The sequence below is a fragment of the Lutra lutra genome, chromosome 5, assembly GCF_902655055.1.
Source record: "Lutra lutra chromosome 5, mLutLut1.2, whole genome shotgun sequence".
NCBI lineage: Eukaryota > Metazoa > Chordata > Mammalia > Carnivora > Mustelidae > Lutra > Lutra lutra.
In genome coordinates, this window is record NC_062282.1 from 42,085,386 (window position 1) to 42,106,522 (window position 21,137).

The 21,137-nt window shown below is 41.5% G+C and overlaps 1 protein-coding gene across 10 annotated transcripts in view; it reads right to left on the reverse strand.

Annotated features, from left to right (window-relative positions):
• The window catches only part of CSNK1A1 (casein kinase 1 alpha 1), a 45,993-nt gene extending 25,280 nt beyond the window's left edge, over nt 1–20,713 (reverse strand). For 2 of the 10 annotated variants that reach the window (XR_007127348.1, XM_047729226.1), the window contains exons 1-2: nt 20,003–20,713; nt 19,269–19,375 (exon numbers count right to left, since the gene is read on the reverse strand). Coding sequence is in view for 7 of the 10 variants with exons in the window: in XM_047729226.1 (XP_047585182.1) it covers nt 19,269–19,375; nt 20,003–20,125 (230 nt within the window). In the remaining 3 variants the exon portion in view is untranslated. The remainder of the gene's footprint in view (nt 1–19,268; nt 19,376–20,002) is intronic. The other 8 variants (XR_007127350.1, XM_047729228.1, XR_007127351.1 and 5 more) reach the window with 7 other exon arrangements.
• Between the last annotated feature and the right edge of the window lie 424 nt (nt 20,714–21,137).

The window sequence follows — 21,137 nt, forward strand, 5'->3', positions numbered from 1 at the left end:
TATTTCTAAAAAGCTCTAGTAACAGAATAGTTTTCCTTATCTATTTATTTTATTGAAGTTACTATGGGGCACCTGGCTGACTGGTCAGTGGAGCATGCCACTCTTGATCTTGGGGTTATGAGAGTTTGAGCCCCACAATAGGTAAACGGATTACTTATAAAATAAAATCTTAAAAATAAGTAAACAAATAAAGGTACCATGTATTTTTTTAAATCTACATTTTAATTGCTACACCCAAAGTGGTGCTGGAACTCACAACCCCGAGATCAAGAGTGGCATGCTCCACTGACTGAGCCAGCCAAGTGCCCCAGTTAGGTTTTATTTAAGATTAAGTTTCCCTCGGGGCACCTGGGTGGCTCAGTGGGTTAAAGCCTCTGCCTTCCGCTCAGGTGATGGTCCCGGGGTTCTGGGATCAAGCCCCACATCAGGCTCTCTGCTCAGCAAGGAGCCTTATCCCTCTCTCTCTGCCTGCCTCTCTCCCTACTTGTGATCGCTGTCAAATAAATAAATAAATCTTAAAAAAAAAAAAAAAAAAAAAAAGATTACGTTTTCCTCTATTCAGATGATGAGTCCATTGACTGACTATACTGTCCAACACAAAATAAGAATAAGAAAAGTTTCTTCTGTCAAGCGGTCCCACTGCCATATTAAGATAGAATACAGAACCTGCATGGTCACCTTGACACTCCTCTTACCAAAGCATATGAATTCTATATCCATTTGCTACTGATTCCTATGACCTCTGTTAAGTTCCTTAATCTCACCTGATACTACTTCCTAAAAAGAAATGAAGGAGACTACCAATCTTACAAAGCAAAGACCCTTTTCTTTCTTCAAAGATTTATTTGACAGAGAGGCAGATAGAGAGGGAACACAAGCAGGGCATGTGGGAGAGGGAGAAGCAGGCTTCCCACTGAGCAGGGAGCCCCACGTGGGGCTTGATCCCAGGATCCTGGGATCATGACCTGAGCCAAAGGCAGACAGATGGTCAATGGCTGAGCCACCCAAGTGTCCCTAATTTATCTAGGTTTTAATTTTTTTTCTAATTTATCTAGGTTTTAAAGAAAAAGAAATATTCCATACAAGAACACCAAATCCAGGCAACAGCTCTTTCTGCCCAAGGGTCCTGTTCCTGTGCTTTAATAAACCATTTTTCTGCATCAAAAACAAAACAAAACACCACCACCAAATCCAGAAAGAGCTAAGGCAGTGAGAAGGCACAAAAAGATAAAGGTAAAAGGGGAAAGCAAAAACCAACTCTCCTTAGACCACATTTCATCTCTCCACAACAGATTTCCACTGGATATCTCACTAAGAAAACTAAAACAGTTGAGCAAATTTTAGAACCATCCATCTAACCCAATTACCAACCCGAAATGTAAAAAGCAAAAATTCCCATTTCCTTTCTTCATGCAATTACACAGGACTTCATAAAGAACTCTGAGAAGTCATCTGCAAAATTAGCCTTTAACAGAATATTCTCATAATAATTAGAAACTGGAAAGAATTAGGTGAATTTCAGAAACATGCTAAAGAATAAAAAGTTATTGGGCATTTTCCTCCTTACTTGCATTAAGTGTGTAAGACAGATCTGCTATTCTCAACATCAAAAAAATATATATAAATAAATAAACAGTCCATAAAAGGCAGCATAAAATAGAAATGTTCGAACACATTTTCTCCACAGAAAAACCATGTATTTCTGAATTAGGTCTTCCTGTTGTACAGAGATTGGTACCGAAACTCCTTAAACCTAAGTGACAGGTGTGTTTCTATCTTTCATACTTCCTTTTGGTCTCAAGGAATATATAGCTTATTTCTCTAAAGTTAACCCACAACTCTCCCATCTGTGCTTTCCACCTCTCTAACTCATCCAGACATTATTACACACAGATTAGAGCCAAGAACAGTCTACTACTCATCCAAATCCTACTTATTCGGTTTCTACCCTCACTTCTGTGTTTTCCACTCTTCTTCTAAATGAGCTTCTAACTCTCTACTTTCAACCCCAAAGTCCTAACACCCAGACACCAAAGAAAGCTTCCTCAAGTAGCCTGTTCCACACTGCTCCATTTCTGACTTCCCACAGCCACTGACTGCTACTTGTATACACAATCAAACCCCTTGACAATACAATATGCGGGTGCTGTCGTTTTGTGGTGTTTCTGTCTCCATACCTAGTAGGTCAGACCTTACTGTTTGTTTGAAATTGTCTTCAAAGAACCTGGGTAATGAGCAAGCAAGCACTAACCTGATTCTCTGAGATCATTTAAGTCTGCAGACAATCTGAAACCAACCAATACAAAAACTCAGATATTATCTTTAGACCTTTTTAACGTATGGTGTATGTTGCTAGTATAGGATAAAGTGATGTACACACACAATGTAGGTACTTCAAATATCTATGCAATTAAAGGAAGAACTCTGGTTTGATTTGGACCTTATTCTTACAAAGTTTCAAAACAAGCAGAAAAAACAAGTAAGTTAATGGATGAAAGTAAAAAAAAAAGTACAAGAGTCTCATTTTCCATTTACTTGTTTTATTTTTTTTTAAAAATTTTATTTATTTATTTGACAGAGAGATCACAAGCAGGTAGGAGAGATCACAAGCAAGCAGACAGGCAAGCAGAGAGAGAGAGGGAAGCAGGCCCCCTTCTGAGCAGAGTCGTCCCCCCCCCCGCCCCCCCCGCCATTCGTGGCTCTATCCCAAGACCGTGATCATGACCCAAGCTGAAGGCAGGGGCTTAACCCACTAAGCCACCCAGGGGCCCCATTTAGTTGTTTTAAATGAACGCTTTCAGACCTAGAGTTGCCTGACCAATCAAAGTCGAAGGCCAAAGAATGAGTTTAAAATTTATGTAACTGTCATTACTTAAAGCATTAAGAAAGCTACCTTAAGTTCTAAAGAGGATGCTAAAAAAGGCAAGGTCCACCTCTTTGCTCTTATTTCCCTTCCTCTAAACCCATATCCAAACTAAACCTAGTTAAAAAATTAAGACACATGAAAAGGAGAATGTAAGCGGGCCTGACAAAAAGTGCTAAGAGAATTCAGAAAACCAAAAGATCAACGGTAATTAAATTTATCCAAAGAAGCCCTGTAAAAATGGTCTATTACCAGTCAGATCTTGACAAAGGGATAATACTTTGAAAAGGAAAGTAGTAAAGGGGCATGCTAGGCAGAGACAAGAATAAACTCCAGGCTCTTATTAAGAGGAAAGTCAAGGTGACTTATAATTCAAGGCTTCATTATAGACTCTCGAAAGCCAAGCTGAAAAGCTTTAAATTCTTTAAATAACTGGGTGAACTATCAGTAGAGTGTGGTGGGGGACATAATATAATTCAATCAACATTTAAAGATTAGCCTTGGTATCAATATGCATTGTAGAAATGGGGGAGTGGGAGAAGGAAGAGAATGACATAGTGACCAATCAGAAGTGTCATGGCTGGGGGCGCCTGGGTGGCTCAGCTGGTTGAGCCGCTGCCTTTGGCTCAGGTCATGATCTCAGGGTCCTGGGATCCAGCCCCCCGTCGGGCTCTCTGCTCAGCGGGGAGCCTGCTTCCTCCTCTCTCTCTGCCTGCCTCTCTGCCTACTTGTGATCTCTCTCTGTCAAATAAATAAAATCTTAAAAAAAAAAAAAAAAAAAGAAGTGTCATGGCTGGAGGGGTGTGGGGTGGCACTGTCAGTTGAGTGGCCAAACCTCGGTTCTGGCTGAGGCTGTGACATGTGAAATAAGTATATATGGTAGACCGAGCCCTGCTTCCAGCTCCATGCTCAGCAGAGTCTGCTTGAGATTCTCTCGTTCTCCCTCTCCCACTAGTCCTCTCACACGCTCCCTCTCAAATAAATAAATAAATCTTTTTTTTTTTTTTAAGTGTTATAGTTGGAGATCTGATGTTAGGAATTTTTCTCTGCATACCTCTTTATGGAAATTAAAAAAAAAACCTTAGAAATGAAATAAAATGACTGAAATATTTTAAGTACTACTATGAGACCTAAGGGCTTCCAAGAACCATAAATTAGTATAATTATCATAAATATGCAGTTCAGGGGACCTGGGTGGTTTAGTCGGTTAAGCATCTGCCTTCCGCTCAGGTCATGATCTCAGAGTACTGGGATTGAGCTCAGCTGGGAGCTTGCTTCTCCCTCTCTCATGCTGCTCCCCGTGCTCATGCTTTCTCACCCTCTCAAATTTAAACAAGTATGCAGTTCAGATTAAAGCATTAAAATATGTTTTTCATATCTATGACTAGGATAATAATAATGGAAGACTTGTTTAATTAATGTAGGTCCTCCACTCACACTGTCAGTTTGATAGGTGTGATGGTTAGTTAATCTTTTGCCTGGGCTAAGTAAGGATGTTGGGATAGGATACCTGGTAAAACATTTTTTTGGGGTGTCTGTGAAGGTGTCTCCAGAGATCAGCATTTGAATCAAGATTAGCACTTGAGTGACAGACTAAGTAAAGAGGATAACCTACCCCCAAGTGGAGGGCTTGAACAGAACAAAAGGAAATAAAACTAAAAAGCAGAGGAAGGGAAAATTCGTCTGCTAGAGCTGAGACATCCACCTTCTGCCCTCAGTTATCCATGCTTACAGTTCTCAGGCCTTTAGGCTTGGGACCAAAACTACACCACTGTTTTTCTAGGCCTCCAGCTTGCACACCTCAAACCATGGTACTTCTCTGCCTCCATAGGTGTAAGCCAATGCATCATAATAAATCTCTTTCTGCTTATCTATATATCACCCATGGGTTCTGTTTCTCTGGAGAGTCCTCACTAATACAACATGGGCAGCCATTGCATTTGTCTCATTCACAACTCCATATTCCCAGCATCCAGAACAATGTCTTACCTGCGAGAAATACTCAGTAACATTTGCTGAATTCAAGAATAAAAAGCCAGATTAGAGGCTCTAAAAGCCTGGGGAGTGCTTGATTTGGCACACAAGGAAAACGAAACAAGGACAACAAAACCACTCATAAAATCATCAGGAAGCACCTACTCATCTTTGATTTAAATTAGCCGAGTAATTATATAAGTTTACAAATGATATTCTTAACAGGCACACCTGTGCGCTTATTTTCCCATCTTTAGGTCATTAATGTCAAAGTCTTCACTGAACAACTAAAAAGAAGGAACACTGAATCAGAGCTCTAATAGCATCTCCATTCTCAAGACACCATCTCTCAAACTTACTTTCATGCCAAGCCATCATCATCCAATTTTTATGTTCCTTTTCATGAGGGTAGAAAATAAGATCTGGTTTAGTACAATCTAGCTGATCCCCACCACCACCCACCTCCTAAATTACCAGACTTTAACAGAAGGCCACTCTCAACCACAAAAGAACCCCTCTACTCTCAATTTAAATACTTGAGTCCCACATCCTTCTGGTACTGCATTCATCTGATTACTTCTGGAAGCCTCAGAAATCTAAGACTTGAGTTTTTAGCACTATAACCTCTAACCTAAAATTGTCAGTACTTATGAAGCTCTATCTTATTAATGGCATTCATTACGAAAACAACCAACAATGCAAGACAGCTTCAAGTACATTCTGATTCGTGGTAAATCTTCAGCCCTTTTCAAAGAGAACTAGACACAGGACTAAATATGGGCTACCTCTTGGTTTTCTATTAATTATTAATAAACAAGACTGCTGTGTTAACTCTCATTCTCCGTAACTTTCCTTGCCCATAACTGCTCCTTAGATTTGTGGTCTCCATTTTACTCTGAATACAAGGTACCTAGAACTTAGTAACTGAAACTTGATTTCGCCTGTCATCAAAAATTTAAGAGCATCAATCTATTTCCTTCTCTTGCAACATCACATTCAAAATACAAATCAGGGCGTCTAAATGGGTCAATCAGTTATGCATCCAACTCTTGATCTCAGCATCATTAAGTTCAAGCCCCGCAATGGGCTCCACAATCAGCATGAAGCCTAATTTAAAAAAAAATTAAAAGGGGTGCCTGGGTGGCTCAGTGGGTTGGGCCTCTGCCTTCGGCTCAGGTCATGATCCCAGGGTCCTGGGATCGAGCCCTGAATCAGGCTCTCTGCTTGGTGGGGAGCCTATGTTCCTCCCCACCCCCGCCTGCCTCGCTGCCTACTTGTGATCGCTCTCTGTCAAATAAATAAATAAAATCTTTTAAAAAAAATTTTAGAATAAGCAAAAAACACACTTCAGATTTTAAAAGGTCGGTAACACATAATTTTTATCCATAATCCTTTGGATTTGTAACTTGCAGAAATACCTCTAAAATGATTTGAGATTCAGGGCATCTTCAATGCTATCTGGCTATTCCAAGGAAGTGGAGGATCAGGTTTAATCAACAGACACTGTGGAATATCTAGAACTATAAACACAAGCACAGATCAGACTGATTTCTCCATACTGACAACTGTTTGAGAGATGAAGCAACGGAGAAAAGACCAGTTTGAGCTGTAGGGATGGCAATCAAAGTAATGATGAGGATAAATGTGATACCAAGAAATTTTAGATATATTTATCCCATCTTTTAATTCACTTTTAAATCTTTCTTCAAACTGTTCAACCTTTTTTAACTGGCTGATTTTCCCATCTTTACAATCTCACATGCCTGGGGAGAGCATTAGTGAGCATGTAAGTAACTGAGACTTAAAAGGCTAGGAAGGGAAAAGAAAATAAATATTGGAAATCTACCAAATGAGTGACCAAACTTGCATCAAATGTAGTTAGTCACGACAAAGAACTTGTCTGAATAATTGGGGGAGTCAAAGTAAAGTACTCCTATAAGTTATTTCTGAATCTTTTCAGAAAGATTACCATAGATCTCACACCTCTGTTAGTCCAATAAAATCTATAGATTCCTTCTCAGAATATTTTATATGCAGAAAATAAAATACATAGCATTATAAAAGAGAACAATTACAGGGAAATTCAGCCACACTAAGATTACTTAATTTTGATACAGTAAAGTACATGTTCATTATTAATGAGATATAGGGACAGACCTAATTAGGACTATTATGAAAATTATGAGTGTAAACAATATTCTGAGATATTTGCAACAATAACGTGCTATGGAAATATCTGTGATTTCTAGTGGTGACAAAGCCACAGGTACTGCTAAACTAGTGGAGATTTCCTGCCTACATTTATTTATTTATTTATTAAGATTTTATTTATTTGAGAGAGAGAGAGCGAGAGAGCGAGTGTGAGAGGGGAAAAGGTCAGAGGGAGAAGCAGACTCCCCACGGAGCCAGGAGGCCGGTGCGGGACTCGATCCGGGGACTCCAGGATCATGACCTGAGCCAAGGTAGTTGCCTAACCAACTGAGCCACCCAGGCGCCCAACATTTATAATACATATACAAATTTTCCTCAATTTACAATGGGGTTATTTTCTGTTAAACCCATCCTAAATGAAAATATCTAAGACAAAAATGCATTTAATACACGTGATGTACTGAACGTCATTACTTAGCCTAGCCTACCTTAAATGTACTTAAGAACACTTAAAATTGGACAACAGTTGGGCAAAATCTTCTAACACAAAGCCTATTTTATAATAAAGTGTTCAGTAATTCACTCAATTTATTAAACATAGTACTGAAAGGAAAAAAAAAGAACAGAATGGTTGTATGGGTGTAAAATGGTTGTAAATACACCAGGTGTTTACCCTTGTGATCACCTGACTGACCAGGAGCTGCCTCCCGACTCTAGTGGTAGGACACTCAGGAGTGTCATACCACACGCTGCTAGCCTGGGGAAAAATCAAAACTCAAAGCACTGTTTCTACTGAATGCATACCACTTTCACAGCACCATAAAGTCTAAAAGCCATACAACGAACCATCCTTGTCTGGGACCATCTTACTAGATTCAGTTAGAAGTTCATGAAGGTAAGATGTAGGGGTGCCTGGGTGGCTTCAGTCAGTTAAGAGTTTGCCTTCAACCCAGGTCACGATTCCATGACCCTGGGATTGAGCCCTGCATCAGGCTCCCTGCTCAGCTTCTCCCTCTTCTGTTACCTACCGCTCCCACTGCTTGTGTTCTGACAAATAAATAGTATCTTTAAAAAAGGGAAAAAAAAAAAGATGTAATTTTCTTCCTATCCCCCCTTGTGAGGTTAGAATGGGGGATATCCCTACCAGGTTAATAATCCCGGCTTTGAGGGGCGCCTGGGCGGCTCAGTGGGTTAAAGCCTCTGCCTGGGATCGAGCCCTACCTTGGGCTCTCTGCTCAGCAGGGAGCCTGCTTCCCCCGCCCCCGCCCCGCCTGCCTCTCTGCTACTTGTGATCTTGCTGTCAAATAAATAAATAAAATCTTAAATAAATAAATAAATAAATCCCTGCTGTGAAACATTTTTTGTTTTTTAAATTTTTAATTTTAATTCCAGTTAGTTAACATACTGTGTTGTATTAGGTTCAGGTGTACAATGTATGATTCACCAATTCTATACATTGCTCTTCATGGTAAGTATATTCTCTAAACCCCATTACTTATCCTCCATCCTCAAAACTAATTTTTTTTTAAAATTTATTTGACAGTCACAAGTAGGCAGAGAGGCAGGCAGAGGGAGAGGGGGAAGCCGGCTTCCCATTGAGCAGAGAGCCCAATGTGGGGCTCGATCCCAGACCCTGAGATCATGACCTGAGCCGAAGGCAAGGCTTAACCCATTGAGCCACCCAGGCACCCGTGAAAACTAATTTTTAAGGTAAAGAGACCACAGAGTAAGATCTGAAAGTTGGCCATCAAATGCATGTTTTATTCATCAATACTAACATTAACTAAGGTAATTTGTTTTCCTTCTTCATCCCAATCCTCCAAAACCACTACTAATCCTTTGATCACAATACAGCCTTGAATTGATGCTGTAACATTTGCAAGCTCCTTAGCCTCCTTGTGCCTTGCCCTTTGCCTTTAAAGATATGTAACCATTCCTTAACCCCCAAAATTATAAAAACACAAAACCAAAAAATATGCTTTATATATGGGCATACCACTATCCAGTACTGCTTTATATATGGGCATACCACTATCCAGCTACTATTACTGATCCATTCAGTATTTATAGTACCTGACAAGATAAAACTTTGTAATTCTTGCTCTCACAGCTTACAGCAGTGTGTGCATCCAAGTAAATAACATATGATGGGGGCGCCTAGGTGGCTCGTTGGTTAAGCAGCTCTTTTTCCTTTTTTTAAAGATTTTATTTATTTGGGGCGCCTGGGTGGCTCAGTGGGTTAAGCCTCTGCCTTCAGCTCAGGTCATGATCTCAGGGTCCTGGGATCGAGCCCCACAATGGGCTCTGCTCAGCAGGGAGCCTGCTCCCCATGTCTCCCCCGCCCCCCCGCCTGTCTACTTGTGACCTGTCAAATAAATAAATAAAATCTTAAAAAAAAAAAAAAAGATTTAATTTATTTGACAGATATAGTGAGAGAGGGAACACAAGCTAGGGGAGTGGGAGAGGGAGAGGCTCCCACCAAGCAGGGAGCCCAATGGTGTGTGTGTTGAGGGGGGGTGCCTCAATCCCAGCCAGGACCCTGGGATCATGAGGTGAAGGCAGATGCTTAATGACTGAGCCACCCAGATGCCCCACAGCCAACTCGATCTCAGCTCAGGTCTCAATCTCAGGTCTTGTATTCAAGCCCCACATTGGGCTTCCAGACTGGGCATGGCGCCTACTTAAAAACAAACAAAACAGAAGTGAGGAGGAGAGACTGGTTCTGAGAAGGTCCAAATTATGGCAACCCAATCCATCTTTTAGACGGAATCATTAAGGAAAGCTTTTCTGATGAAGAAGCATGGTTAATTCTTGAAAGTATAAAATGGAAGATGGCCAGGTAGAGGGGTGGATGGGAGTTAGTGTGCCTGAAGTTTGGTATTCACAACAAACTTACAAAGAAGCCAGCAAGTTTGAGACATAGTAAAATAAGATCACTTTATTTTCTTGTTTACAAGTTAACAAATATTGTAAAATCAGATTATGGTGATGACTGCACAACTCTGAACACACACTAAAAACCAATGAACTGTACATTTTGAATAGGTGACAATTTATGTATGTCAATTATCTCCTTAAAGCTGTTTTTAAAAAATCCTTTTCCAGGGATATCTGGCTAGCTCAGTCAGAACAGAGTATGAGACTCTTTTTTTTTTTTCTTTTAAAGATTTTATTTATTTATTTGACAGAGAGAGATCACAAGTAGACCGAGAGGCAGGCAGAGAGAGAGAGAGAGAGAGAGAGAGGGAAGCAGGCTCCCTACTGAGCAGAGAGCCCGATGCAGGACTCGATCCCAGGATCCTGAGATCATGACCTGAGCTGAAGGCAGCAGCTTAACCCACTGAGCCACCCAGGAGCCCAGAGTATGAGACTCTTGATCTCAAGGTTGCGAGTTCGAGCCCCACAATGGGTACAGAGACTACTCAAAAACAAAATCTTTTTTTTTTTTTTAAAGATTTTATTTATTTGCCAGAGAGAGAGAGAGAACATGTGTGTGCACAAGCAAGGTGGAGTGGCAGGCAGAGGGAGAAGCAGGCTCCCCGCTGAACAAGGAGCCCCATGTAGGACTTGACACCTGAACAGCTGCTTAACTGACTGAGCCACCCAGGTGTCCCAAAAACCGAATCTTTAAAAAAAAAAACGGCCAAACAAAACAAAAAAAACCCACAATCTTTTCCCAAAATCTGTTTCTCCAATCTCTGATTCAACACTTACCGAAACTGCAAATAAGTGCTACAGCTCTGTAGGTAATTATTATGCATTGTTAATGTTTGAGAAATGCTAAGTATGATTCACAGGGAACCGTAATGGGGGTCCCACTAACCTGACCAATCAAAGCATTCTCTAGATGGTTCAGGATACTGTTTACGGCTTATACTCATCCCTCTGATGTTAAGGAAACATGTCTTCACGCTGTCTGAGATTTATACATTTTTCCTCCTAATTTTCAGCAAAAGAGACCAATTCACAACTACCTGCCAAATGCATGGCATATGCTCAAAAAGAATTAAAAGTCTCACAAAATTTTTTCTGTTCACTGAAATATGACCAGTATCTTAACTATGCCTGACACATAACAGGCACACTCACATAGGTTTGTTGACTGAATAAAAGAAATATTTGCTTATCCTTTAGAAAGTACTATGGGAGGTACTGTGCAAAGTTTCTAAGACACTTTTGAACATCTGAGCTTTTGTTTGAAGAGTAGAAGCTAACCTTATTCAGAGGGATACAATGTATTAATATCACAGAGGTTCAAAAATGGGAACACCAGGGTGCCCAGGTGGCTCAGTCAGTTAAGTGTCTGCCTTCAGCTCAGGTCATGATCCCAGGCTCCTGGGATCCAGCCCCGAGTTAGGATCCCTGCTCAGGCTGAGTAGGGGAGCCTGCTTCTCCCTCTCTCTGCCTGCTGCTTCCCCTGCTTGTGCTCTCCGTCAAATAAATTAAAACCTTTCCAAAAAAAAAACTAAAACAAACAAAAAACTAAGCACTACAGAGATGACAAATATTCCCATTAGGAACTATGTATACATCAGGTATCCTCAAAGTTCTATAAACATGTAGCAGACGCCAAACTCTCTATAGGGTTCTGTTAAAATATAAATGCACACCAACAGGGGCACCTGGGTGGCACAGTCAGTTAAGTGCCCAGCTCTTAGTTCTGGCTCAGGTCATGAGATAAGAGGCCCACTCTGGGCTCCACGCTGAACACAGAGTCTGCCTAAGATTCTCTCTCCCTCTGCTCCTCCCCTACTTGTTCACTCTCTAAAAAAAATGAATGAATGAATGAAGAAGGTTAAAATAAAAGCAGAATTTCCTTATTAAGAATCATTAGTTCCTTTTTACCCAACACTATGCCAAGAAACGTAAAAGATACTTCTATCAGCAAGAAATGGTTCTTTCCCCTCAAGGAATTTCCAGAATGCTTTCTTACAGGAATGCCTCTGGGATGGTTTCAAATATTGGTGTTAGATACTATCCAGAAATCAAAGCATTTGATTATATGGGATCACAGTGTACTCTCCACTGCCATGTTTCCTGGTATAGGATTTCCTGAATTACCTAATTCACAGCAGGTTAAGTTAAGAAACCAGCCTTACCAAATTATAGTTCTAGAAAAGATGGGAGGGGGTGGGTGTGGGCAGGAAAGTACCATTATAACCTGGAAATATGCGACAGTAAAATGGTCCCTAACTCTGTAGTGTATCAGAATCACTTGGGGGAGTTTTATAATACTTGATGCCTAAGGCTACCCCAAACCCATTAAAGTAAAGTATGTAAGGTTAGGAGCCAAGTGTCATTTTTAAAAACTACTCCATGTCAATCCAATGGGCAGCAAAGTTTGGGAACCACTGTATAGTTTGAAGATGCAGGTAAGATCTATTTAAATAACACACTGATAACAACATAGATGTTTTGGGTTTAGGCAAATTAACCACTCTGATTCTCACACTTTGTATGAAACCCCAACTTACATGATTGTTGTAATGATTAAATTAAGATCATGTGCAATGTCTGAATGGTCAATTCTACTTTTCTTTCTTGCACATACATGGAAAAAAGAATGTTTAGCCACACTGTATTCAAACAACTACTCACTTATTTCAGTACTATGTACTAACATTATAAATAAAAGACAACTATATATTCAAGTCATGACTGTTACCATATCAGAGAATGAAGAGCCAGTTTATCCTACTGATCTCATCAATTATTTTTTTAAAGATTTTATTTATTTGAGGGGCACCTGGGTGGCTCAGTTGGTTGGTTAAACATCTGCCTTCGGCTCAGGTCATAACCCCAAGGTCCTAGGATTAAGCCCCACATCAGTTCCCTGCTCTACGGGGAGCCTGCTCCTCCCTCTCCCTCTGCCTGCTGCTCCCCCTGCTTGTGCAAGCACTCTCTCTCTAATAGATATAGAATCTTTAAAAAAAAGATTTGAGAGAAAGCAGGGGAGAGCACAACGGAGAGGGAGAGGCAGACTCTCAGCTGAGCAAGCAGAGAGCCTGATGCAGGGCTTGATCCCAGGACCCCAAGATCATGACATGAGCCAAAGGCAGACGCTTCACCAACTGAGCCATCCAGGGGCCCCGATTTCATCAATTTATATAATACATTAAAAAAAAAAAAAAACCAAAAACAAAAAACCTTAAGGGGTGCTTAGTGGCTCAGTTGGTGAAGCGTCTGCCTTTGGCTCGGGTTATGGTTCTGGAAATTGAGTCCCAAGTCAGGTTCCCTCGGATCCCTGCTCTGTGAGGTACTAGCATCTTTCTCCTCTCCTGTTCCCCCCTGCTTGGGTTATCTTTGTCAAATAAATAAACAGGTAAAAGCTTAAAAAAAAAATTTCCCAAGACCTTATGATCTTAAGAATCCCTTTTCTAAATGAAAGCTGACATTACAAATTTCAAATTCCATTCTAGGTTGAAATCTAGATGACGTGGCAGGCGGATCCCTAACTCTTGACTCTAATACAATGCTCCGACCATTTCCTTTTATACTGAGGATGAGAATGTACTCTCCAGCTAAATCTTTTTTGGACAACACTTCCAAAGTCCCCGTAAAACATACCCCACTGAGGACTTTCAGACAAGGAAAAGGCAGTATCCCTGTTCTACAAGGGAAAATGAGGCAAAGATCTCAACTGCCACTCATTGTTCACCACCCCCACCTGATTATTTTATTAGGCAAGTCGTAGAGCGTACTTGGAGCGTACTTCATGGAGATATAAACATTAACCTACAGTCTTACATATGGACAAATCAACATCACATCCAGAAAAAAACAAAACAAAAAACATGTAATATGATCCAAAAGACCAACTTAAAAAAAAAAAAAAAACCCCTATCTTACCACAAAATGCAGTTTACCATGGATTAGCAGTATTCAAAAAAAATAAAATATTCTTTATCTCAGTAGGGAGTGTGGGCTATACCAATGTATACATTTGACATTTGTCAAAACTCATCCGATGGCACAATGAAAGCTATGCATTTCACTATCTATAAATTACATCTCATTAAAAAAAGCATTAAAACATGCATTAGTCCATGTTATGTGATTACTGGTCATTTAAATTTTAAGAGCCACCTCGGATTGCTTTGGAAACAAAAACAGTAACAAAACCCTTCATTTTAACTAGGTATTCACTTATATTTTGAGAACTATTAGAGGGAAGCACCTGGGTAGCTCAGTCAGTTAGGTGTCCAATTCTTGGTTTCAGCTAGGGTCATGGCTTTTGAGGTTGTGAGATTGAGCCTCACATTGAGCTTCCCGCTCCACAGGGGGTCTAATGGGGATTCTCTCCCTCTGCCCCTCCTTGCTGCTCTCTCTCTAAAAGAAATGGATCTTTTTAGGGCACCTGGGTGGCTCAGTGGGTTAAGCCGCTGCCTTCGGCTCAGGTCATGATCTCGGGGTCCTGGGATCGAGTCCCGCATCGGGCTCTCTGCTCGGCGGGGAGCCTGCTTCCCTCTCTCTCTCTCTCTTTGCCTGCCTCTCCATCTACTTGTGATCTCTCTGTCAAGTAAATAAATAAAATCTTTAAAAAAAAAAAAAGAAATGGATCTTTTTAAAAAACAAATTTACTGAAAAACTTACAAGCATCCAATTAAATAATAATACAAACAACAAGTTACTTACATTTACAGAAGAGTTTTTCATTTTCTCTGAATGAGGCCAAATGCCATTAAGTGAAGGAGGCATAGCATGGCTCTGTAGCATCAAATAAAAAAGGTGTGGGGTATGTGAGCAGGCATGCTGACCTTGACAAAAAGGTGAAAATGGCTCAGAAAATGGCTGAGAAAATGAGCAGTTAGGAGACTCTAGTAACCCTTCAGAGACAGAATTCTAATTTATGAGATACTAGGCTTTATTCAGGATTCATTTAGCTCACGAATGCTACTTAAGCATCGTTACGTTATTCAATAACTAGAAATCCATTACATGCTGATATAAAGCACCTTTAATATATTGTGTATATATGTATACACTACATATAGCATATCTATAGGGATTCAGTTACTCTGAGTTAAGAATCACATTTCTCAAGGACCCAGTGATCTGTAATAAATACATATCCAGTGCAGATGTCATCTTTGTTCTCTGATAAAAGCGTTATAACTTATCTGCAAGATATATGCTCAGTGCCAAAAAGCTAATATTAAAATTTAAGCTGCTTTTAACACTGAAAAGGATTAACTAGTACTTTATAAATATCTTCTATAATACTTGACATTGAAAGGGCAAAAAGGCAACAATTCTTCCATTCCCCCTCCCATCTTCTTTATTCATTTCCCTATAAAAATATATTCCATTAATTTACTTCTTTTCTAAATGGTAACTGGTAACTTTATCTGATGCAGATGGCATTTTTTAGAGTCTTGAGAGAGGTCTCTGTACTAAAATATAAGATTTTTTTTTATATGCTACCAGCCCAAGGACATTTGCATTTTTTAAAAAAGATTTTATTTATTTATTTGACAGAGAAAGACCAAGCAGGCAAAGAGGCAGGCAGAGAGAGAGAGAGAGAGAGGAGGAAGCAGGCTCCCTGCCAAGCAGAGAGCCCGATGCGGGACTCGATCCCAGGACCCTGAGATTATGACCTGAGCCGAAGGCAGAGGCTTAACCCACTGAGCCACCCAGGCGCCCCTAAAATATAAGATTTAAAAGTAAGATCTAGACCTAACATTAAACTGTGATGAAATGCTTTCTAGCTACTATCATCCAAAAAGTAGTCTCAAAATTTCAGAGCCAGAAGTTCTGAGATCAACTAGGCCAGTGACTTAAGTAGGGAACTCTGTTCAAATAAAACCCTATCCAAAAGCTCAGTATGCTAAACTTTTTCTAGAAGAGTAGGAAACTCTAAACCTTTCTGTCGAGTATTCTTCTTTTCTATTGCATAAGAATTAGAAAATTGGTAACATGGTAAAATCCTTTTTGCATATAACAGATCAGCAAACTAACTGATAGGCCCAAAGAACTGTTGAAGGACTAACTGACCCAAGTTCATTGTCAATACCATATGATAGATCTAGAGCTTGCTATCATAAATGCTTCTTTAGAGATCACATTAATTCAATTCAAATTGAGCACCACGAAGATAGAGAAGGTTGTAACAGAAATACAGAGATTTTTAATGAGCTTCCAGAAGTCAACTGAAGATTTCAGTTTCTTAACTAAACAATGTCCTCAGTTTCGTAAAAATATGGAGTCTGAACACCACCCTTACTCGGCTCTTTACACTGAGTGTCATGCTTCTGCATAACAATAGATCCCTTACCAAGTAAAGATTAGCTAGGCTCAGTGGGCAGATCATTTTTCAGCCCTTGTTTTAGGATATCCCAAAATATCTTAGTAAATTCAAGGGGCTGCGGGGTGCAGGGGAGAAGATGGAGTTAAGTGTAATTGCAGCAAAATCCAAATTATTTTTTACAAGTCATTTCTACACCCAACACAGGGCTTGAACTCATGACCCCAGGATCAAGAGCCACATACTCTACCAACTTAGCCAGCCAGGCACCCCAAATTTAAAATTTTTATATTTATATCCATCTAAAACAATGAATAACACATGACTGCTTCATTTAATCTCGATAAACTAAAGTCAACTTAGTCCAGTATTTATCAAATAAATATTTACCTGTATGCTATATAGATGTGATGTGGAAATAGTGGAGAACAAACTGAGGGGACAAGAGGACGTTGCCACCCAAATAAAGAATGCTTATGTAAATTCCTTCCTACCCTTTTCACTTCAGGAGAAAAACAGTTCTCACACTTTACAACCAATGAACCACTACTGTTTCTGTGTACCATATTCTACCACTCCTAAAGCAAATTTACTTTCCCCACCCTCATGCAATTACTACCTTTTGCATTAGAGACTACTCCAGGAAGCCACACGGTATTCTTGGCTGCCCTCCCCAACCAGTTCAACCAAGCTTTCTTCCTTAGAGCCTGATCCTGAAAACCCACTTCCTCTCCCAGGAAGCATTACTCTGAAATCCAGGTTAATCTCTCTCTAGCTCCACCCACAGTTTATAACTACAACTCTCTCTGCACTCAACATCTTATTATAGATGCCTATTATTTTGCTCAGTAGTTAATTTCATTTATTCATGCTTATTCAGTGTATTAACTACAGCTCTTGATGGTCTGTATCAGCACTGCCTTTAAATAAAAGCTACCAGATAAAAGGGTTTAGCACTGAAAATGCCAGATGCTTTAACGCTTTTTGGAAATTATTTCTAATACATTAAATTCCACATGATTTGTGAAATTTCTAAAACCTCCCAACATGGATGAATTTCAAGAGCATTATGTGAGAGAAATCAGACACAAATGAACTCATACTGTAGGACTGTATTTATGTGTAATTCTAGGAAAACTAGTGATGGAAAGCAAATCAATGAGGGCCAGGGATGGAGAGATTATGTTTAAAGGAAACAGAAAAGACGTTTTAATTTTTTGGCTAATGCAATGGACTTTTTACCTTGAAGGAATAAAAAGCTAGACATTTTAGTAAGACTTCCATTCTTTAAAAAATTTTTTCATTCTCCCAGAATGACATTCATTTTCCCAGCAGCTTTTTGGGGGGTGGGATGGAGGGATAGGAATCATTTAAAATCTCCCATCATCTTGGATTTCACATTAATTTACCTTACAAAATAAACCTGGAAGTTTCTTCTAAATAATTTCTCACTTACAACCAATAGAATATTTTATCACTCAACTTCTCCATTAAAAATATCTATCAGCACTGTACTCTGGTTGTTTCCACATCTGAATTAATATATGCAATTTAGTCCTTAACTCAAGATTTAGAAACAAACTCAAGCAGATAAAGAGATTACGACAACTATTGGTCCACTTAATTCTTAACTGTCTCTGGTTCTTTTTTACAAATGTTATTTTTGTGTGTTGAAAAACTGCTTGGGGGGCGCCTGGGTGGCTCAGTGGGTTAAGCCGCTGCCTTTGGCTCAGGTCATGGTCTCAGGGTCCTGGGATCAAGCCCCGCATCGGGCTCTCTGCTCAGCGGGGAGCCTGCTTCCCACTCTCTCTGCCTGCCTCTCTGCCTACTTGTGATCTCTCTCTCTCTCTGTCAATAAATAAATAAAAATTTAAAATAAAAAAACAAACAACAACAACAAAAAAAAAAACTGCTTGACTTTACAGTACATTTTAGCCCCTATTCAAGGAAGATGCTTTCTAATCTCAAAGTCAAACTAACAATCTTTAAAGTTAACCATTTAACAAACCACAGTGTTTTTATGTGGTCATCTTTTATCCTGATTACTACTGCTGTTTGCCTTCACCAATATCCCATCCCCCCAAAAGGCCACAATTTCCCCGAGGTGAGGAGTTACTGAACAAGTAACTCAACAGGTTAAAGTTACTTATCACACTGTGGTTACGTGATTAATCTTTTTTAATACATCAGATTTGAGTCAATTTCAACACAGTAGTGGTCAAACTGCCTCTGCCATTACTCACAAAAATTTAGTACACAAGCTGAAATGCAGCCAACATTACCCTTCAAGAAAGAATAATTAACACTTTTAAATGGACTATGACGGATTCTGCATAGTATAATTTAACAATTTCACGTCGCATCTGCTGCAGAGATCACAAACAGACTGTCATTATGCCATCTCTTTCCTTGAACCCCACCGCCGCCCGAACCTTTATTCTTGGCTTTTCAAAGGTTTAATTCACTCAGAGCAGCTAAAGGGCCAATCAAGGAAGAGTAACTTGTGAACCCAAGCCTAGAAAAGGGCAGGAATATGCGGTTGAGTCACGTCGTTCCGCCATTTTCTAAGCGGAGGAGGAAGACATGTTGGAACAAAAACACAACAAAAGAGCAGCCATTTCCCAAGCCAGCTCCAAGAGCAACCCGAACTGGCCGAACCCAGTCACTTGGCACCTTCAAATCCACTTCACTGGATAAACCTAAGAACATCAGAGGTGCCGGCGTAAAGAAAGCAGCAGACAACCCTGCCGCGTAGAGATCAAAGATGACCCGCATACTTAACTGCAAATGAAAGCCTCGAGAAGAATGACGGAAGCTACACGGAGCAGCAACTGAAATTCTAAACGAAGTTGCCAAACTAAAAATTGACTCAGTGACTGTGGTGTCTTTCGGTTCTCAGGAAACCACCAGCGCTAGTAAACCCAGGGAACTCAGATAACAAGGCCCGGATTCAGCTGGTGCTATTGCTTGCCTCTACCCATTACCCCCATGCCGTACTTCCCTCGGTGCACCGCCTGTGTGCTCACGAGTTCTTACCGTATGTGGGGGATGCCCACCCCACCTTGAAGAATCTTATAGAGTTTGCTCTCGTACAGCAACTGGGGATGCCTGGCCTTCTGAGATTCTAGCTTCACTGCCACTTCCTGCAGGGGAGAAAGGGGATGATGGCATCAACATCCCTAAGGATCCAATGATTCAATGTCACTTGGGAGGAGGGGAGACATTAGCAAAGCTCAAACTCGAGACTAGGAGGAGAAATAAGAGGCTCAGAAGAGAAAACTCTCTTTGTAATTATAAAACGAGGCAACTAGCCTCAAAGCCCTCTTCAGCGGGTAGTGACGAAATCGGCACGTCCTCCAAGGTGCAAAAAATGATTCATCCAGAAAACGTAATGAGAGGTTTTGAAGGAAACTGACGATCGAAATCAAGAACCCCAATGAAATAAATCCATACAGTGGGGAAACATGGGGATTAGAGAAATATGATTCTGCCGATCTCACCTTAAACGACAGCTTAAAAAGTTCGACTAAGGTCCATTTTTAACAAGCTGGGAAACTTCATGGGTTCTCCCAACCCTTCTGTCGGGTTCTTTTGCCTTTTAGGGAAAGAGAGCGGGGGAGGCTCCTAAAGCCAAGAAAACTGGCTCCCTCTCTCTGGACTCCCCTCCCCAGTACGTGCGTGTGATGGGGAAAAGCCCGAGCACTTCGGGGGTTGGGGTGGGGGGTGAAGACTGGCGCAGCGTGGTCGTGAACCCCACCCTGGGTAATTACCTCGCCGTTGGTAATGTTGATCGCCAGGTAAATGTCCCCGAAGGAGCCAGACCCGATCTTCCGTACCAGTTTATATTTCCCTCCGACAATGAATTCGGCCTTGGAGCCGCTGCTGCTCGCCATCCTGAGAGATGAAGATGGAGGCTGGGGCCAAGCCCCGACACCTCTAAGTGGGGGACGGAGGCCTCTGGGGCTCGTCCGCGGAACAAGGCTGTGGAGGAGGGCGGCAAGAAACGGAAAACGTTGGCTCTTTCAAGGCGTTACAGGGCCCAGAATTGGCCGAGGGGAACCTGATCACCGCCGCTCACTCAGGCTTCTTTTCGCCAGGCCGCAGTTTGTGAGGGGGTTCTCGCGGTTACCAGCCTGGGCCACTTGTTTCTGGGCGGCCGCCGCTGGCTCGCTTTCACGGCGACGTCGCGGGCTGGAAAAGGGGCGCGGTGGTTTAGGGCGGCGATACCGCTGCCACCACTGCCGCCGGCTCCCGCCCGGAGGGACCCCTGTCACTCCGCCGACGCCGCCATCTTGTTACTCCGGCTCCAGCCAACACAAAATGCCCCTAGTCCCCGGGAGCCGCTTCTTCACGGCGCAGAGCACTCTGGGAAAGGGATCTCGGGCGCTAGCCCCGGAGGGTCGGCAACGAGAGGGAGGGCGGAACCGGATCCGTGAGAGTCACGGCCCACGCTCCGAGCGTCACCCCGTCACCGCCCAACCACGCATGCGTACTGCAAACCTGCTGATTGCGCAGGCGTGAGGTGGCCTCTCCTCTCCCCCGCCCGGGGGCTCACTTCCACTTCCGGTTGTTGGCTGTTCGGATCTAGCTACCTGTTAGTCACGTCCGACCCGCCTGGTCTCTGAAATGCCGCGCGTCCTCGGGCCCCGAGAGTATGTTAGGGAGGAGTCACCTTCATTCTTCGTGGAGGATGGGAGTTTCTGGCTTCCTTGGGAGTTTTGACCTTTGCTCTTTGTTTAAGGCGATTTTTAACCTTTGATCTTTTTCTGGGCCACTCCCTCAGACCAGCTGGTGCCAGCCCAATTCTGTTTTGCGAGAGGCTATCGCCTCTGGTGGAGAGGAAGAGAAAAGCATCCCTGGCCGGGCTCGGTTTAGTCTTGGCTCCAGGTTTTAGCGGAGAGCAGT